Source organism: Otolemur garnettii, unplaced genomic scaffold (assembly GCF_000181295.1).
Source record: "Otolemur garnettii isolate 467f Iridium unplaced genomic scaffold, OtoGar3 scaffold00134, whole genome shotgun sequence".
Classification (NCBI taxonomy): domain Eukaryota; kingdom Metazoa; phylum Chordata; class Mammalia; order Primates; family Galagidae; genus Otolemur; species Otolemur garnettii.
The window spans coordinates 2,504,807-2,507,020 of NW_003852529.1; the positions used below are offsets into that span (position 1 = coordinate 2,504,807).

Below are 2,214 nucleotides of genomic sequence, written 5' to 3' on the forward strand. Positions count from 1 at the left end.
GCAAAGCAGGAAGTTTTGAGTGGCAGAAGTCAGGCCAGCAGCCTGTTTGGGGAAACCTGGGGGAAAAAAGGGGATGTGGTTGGAAGCAAGGCCAGCTCACGGGCAGCAGGGCCTGTGTCACCACCCCCTGACTGTCACCCCCACAGCAAGCTTCCTCCAACCCCAACAAGGACACCTTGGCCTTTCTGAGTTTCTGCCATTTAATGTTGTTCAGCCTAAGGCCTGGGGAGGCTTCAAGTCCTCATGGTCTTAGCTGTGGGTGGCCCTCGGCAGAGAGAAGGTCCAGGTCCCCCACTCCCAAAAACACTCAGGGTCATGGGAAGACCTGGCCTGATGTGACTTCCACATAGCTGTGCCTTGGGGAACATGAGTGGGTAACAGTGATGCTGTGGCCAATGATCCATCTGTGAGGAGGGTTAATGGGTCCCCTGGAGCAGCAGGGAGGTTGGGCCGTGGGCATCAGCATTTTGAGAGATGGGGCTGGGGGACAGCCCTGTCTAGCTGGAGGCAGCCTGAGGCCTCAGGCAGGCTGGCATTGGTCCCGACCTGGTGGCTAGATTCAAGACAGGAGGCTGTAGTGGAGGTGTTGAAGCTGTTTTACTGGGCAGCAGAGACTGCGGGCCACGCAGACAGGGAGGAGGCATCACCGGTATAGGTAGTCAGCCTGGATGTTGGCAGCGATCTCTGCCTCCCACTTGTCCCCATTGTTGAGCAGCTTCTCCTTGTTGTACAGCAGCTCCTCGTGCGTCTCCGTGGAGAACTCAAAGTTGGGGCCCTGCAAGTAGGGTATAGGGACAATGGTGTTAGGCCTCTCCCAGGAGCCTCTGCTCCCACCTCCACCATGCCAAGAGCCTACTCACCTCAACGATGGCATCCACGGGGCAGGCCTCTTGGCAGAAGCCGCAGTAGATGCACTTGGTCATGTCAATGTCGTAGCGTGTGGTCCGGCGGCTACCATCTGCCCTTGGCTCAGCCTCGATGGTGATGGCCTGGGAGAAGAGGACACCAGGCACTACCACACTGCCCAGCTATGTCTACACCTGGTGTTTGCAAAGAAGCCCTCACCCCTCTAGGCCCTCAAGATGCCTTCCTGATACCCACTCCCCAGAGGCCGCGCCTCACATCAGCCTCTTGTGCCTTTCTTCCTCCAGCTGACATTCTCATTTGTTATTTGCCACTATCTCCTGCCCAACATACTTCCCATGAGGGGAGGGCTGTCACCTGCTTCGTTCATCCCAGCACCTGCAGCATCGGGGATCTTACACTGAGTAAGTACAGAATTATAGGCATACCTCATCTTACTGTCCTTTGCAGATAATGGTTTTTTGTTTTTGTTTTTTAAATAAATTGAAGTTTCATGGCAACACTGCATCGAGCAAACACTCACTTTGTTTCTCTGGGTTAGTACTTTTTTTAGGGGGACAGAGTCTCAAGCTGTCACCCTGGGTAGAGTGCTGTGGCGTTATAGCTCACAGCAACCTCCAACTCTTGGGCTCAAGCAAACGTCTTGCCTCAGTTTTTCTACTTTTAATAGAGATGAGGTCTTAATCTTGCTCAGGCTGATCTTGAACTCGTGAGCTCAAGCAATCCACCTGCCTTACCCTCCCAGAGTGCTGGGATTACACGTGTGAGCCACTACGCCCAGTCTCTGGGTTAGTACTTATTAGCAATAAAGTAGCATTGTTTTGTTTTCACTTTTCTAACAGAGTCTTGCTCTGTTGCCCAGGCTATAATGCCATGGCGTCATCATAGCTCACTGCAGCCTTCAACTCCTGGGCTCAAATGATCCTCCTGCCTCAGCCTTCCAAGTAGCTGGGATTATAAGCACGTGCCACTATGCCCTGCCAATAAGTTTTTTTTTTTTTGATACAAGAGTCTCAAGCTGTTGCCCTGGGTAGTGTGCCAAGGCGTCATAGCTCAGAGCAATCTTTAACCGGGTTCAAACAATCCTCTTGGCTCAGTTTTTCTATCTTTAATAGAGATGGGTTTCATTTTTGCTCAGACTGGTATTGAACTTGTGAGCTCAAGCAATCTAGCCACCTCAGCTTCCCAGAGTGCTAGGATTATAAGTGTGAGCCACCTCACCTGGCAGTTTTGTTTTTTCTTTTTTTTTGAGACAGAATCTCACTCTGTCACCCTAGGTAGAGTGCCAAGGCATCATAGCTCACAGCAACCTCAAACTCTTGGGCTCAGGCGATCCTCTTGCCTCAGCCT

The 2,214-nt window shown here is 51.9% G+C and overlaps 1 protein-coding gene across 1 annotated transcript in view; it reads right to left on the reverse strand.

Annotated features, from left to right (window-relative positions):
• Positions 1–578: 578 nt before the first annotated feature.
• The window catches only part of NDUFS8 (NADH:ubiquinone oxidoreductase core subunit S8), a 6,185-nt gene continuing 4,549 nt past the window's right edge, over positions 579–2,214 (reverse strand). The window contains exons 6-7 of the mRNA XM_003798303.3: positions 861–989; positions 579–775 (exon numbers count right to left, since the gene is read on the reverse strand). Coding sequence (XP_003798351.1) covers positions 644–775; positions 861–989 — 261 coding nt within the window. The 3' untranslated portion in view covers positions 579–643. The remainder of the gene's footprint in view (positions 776–860; positions 990–2,214) is intronic.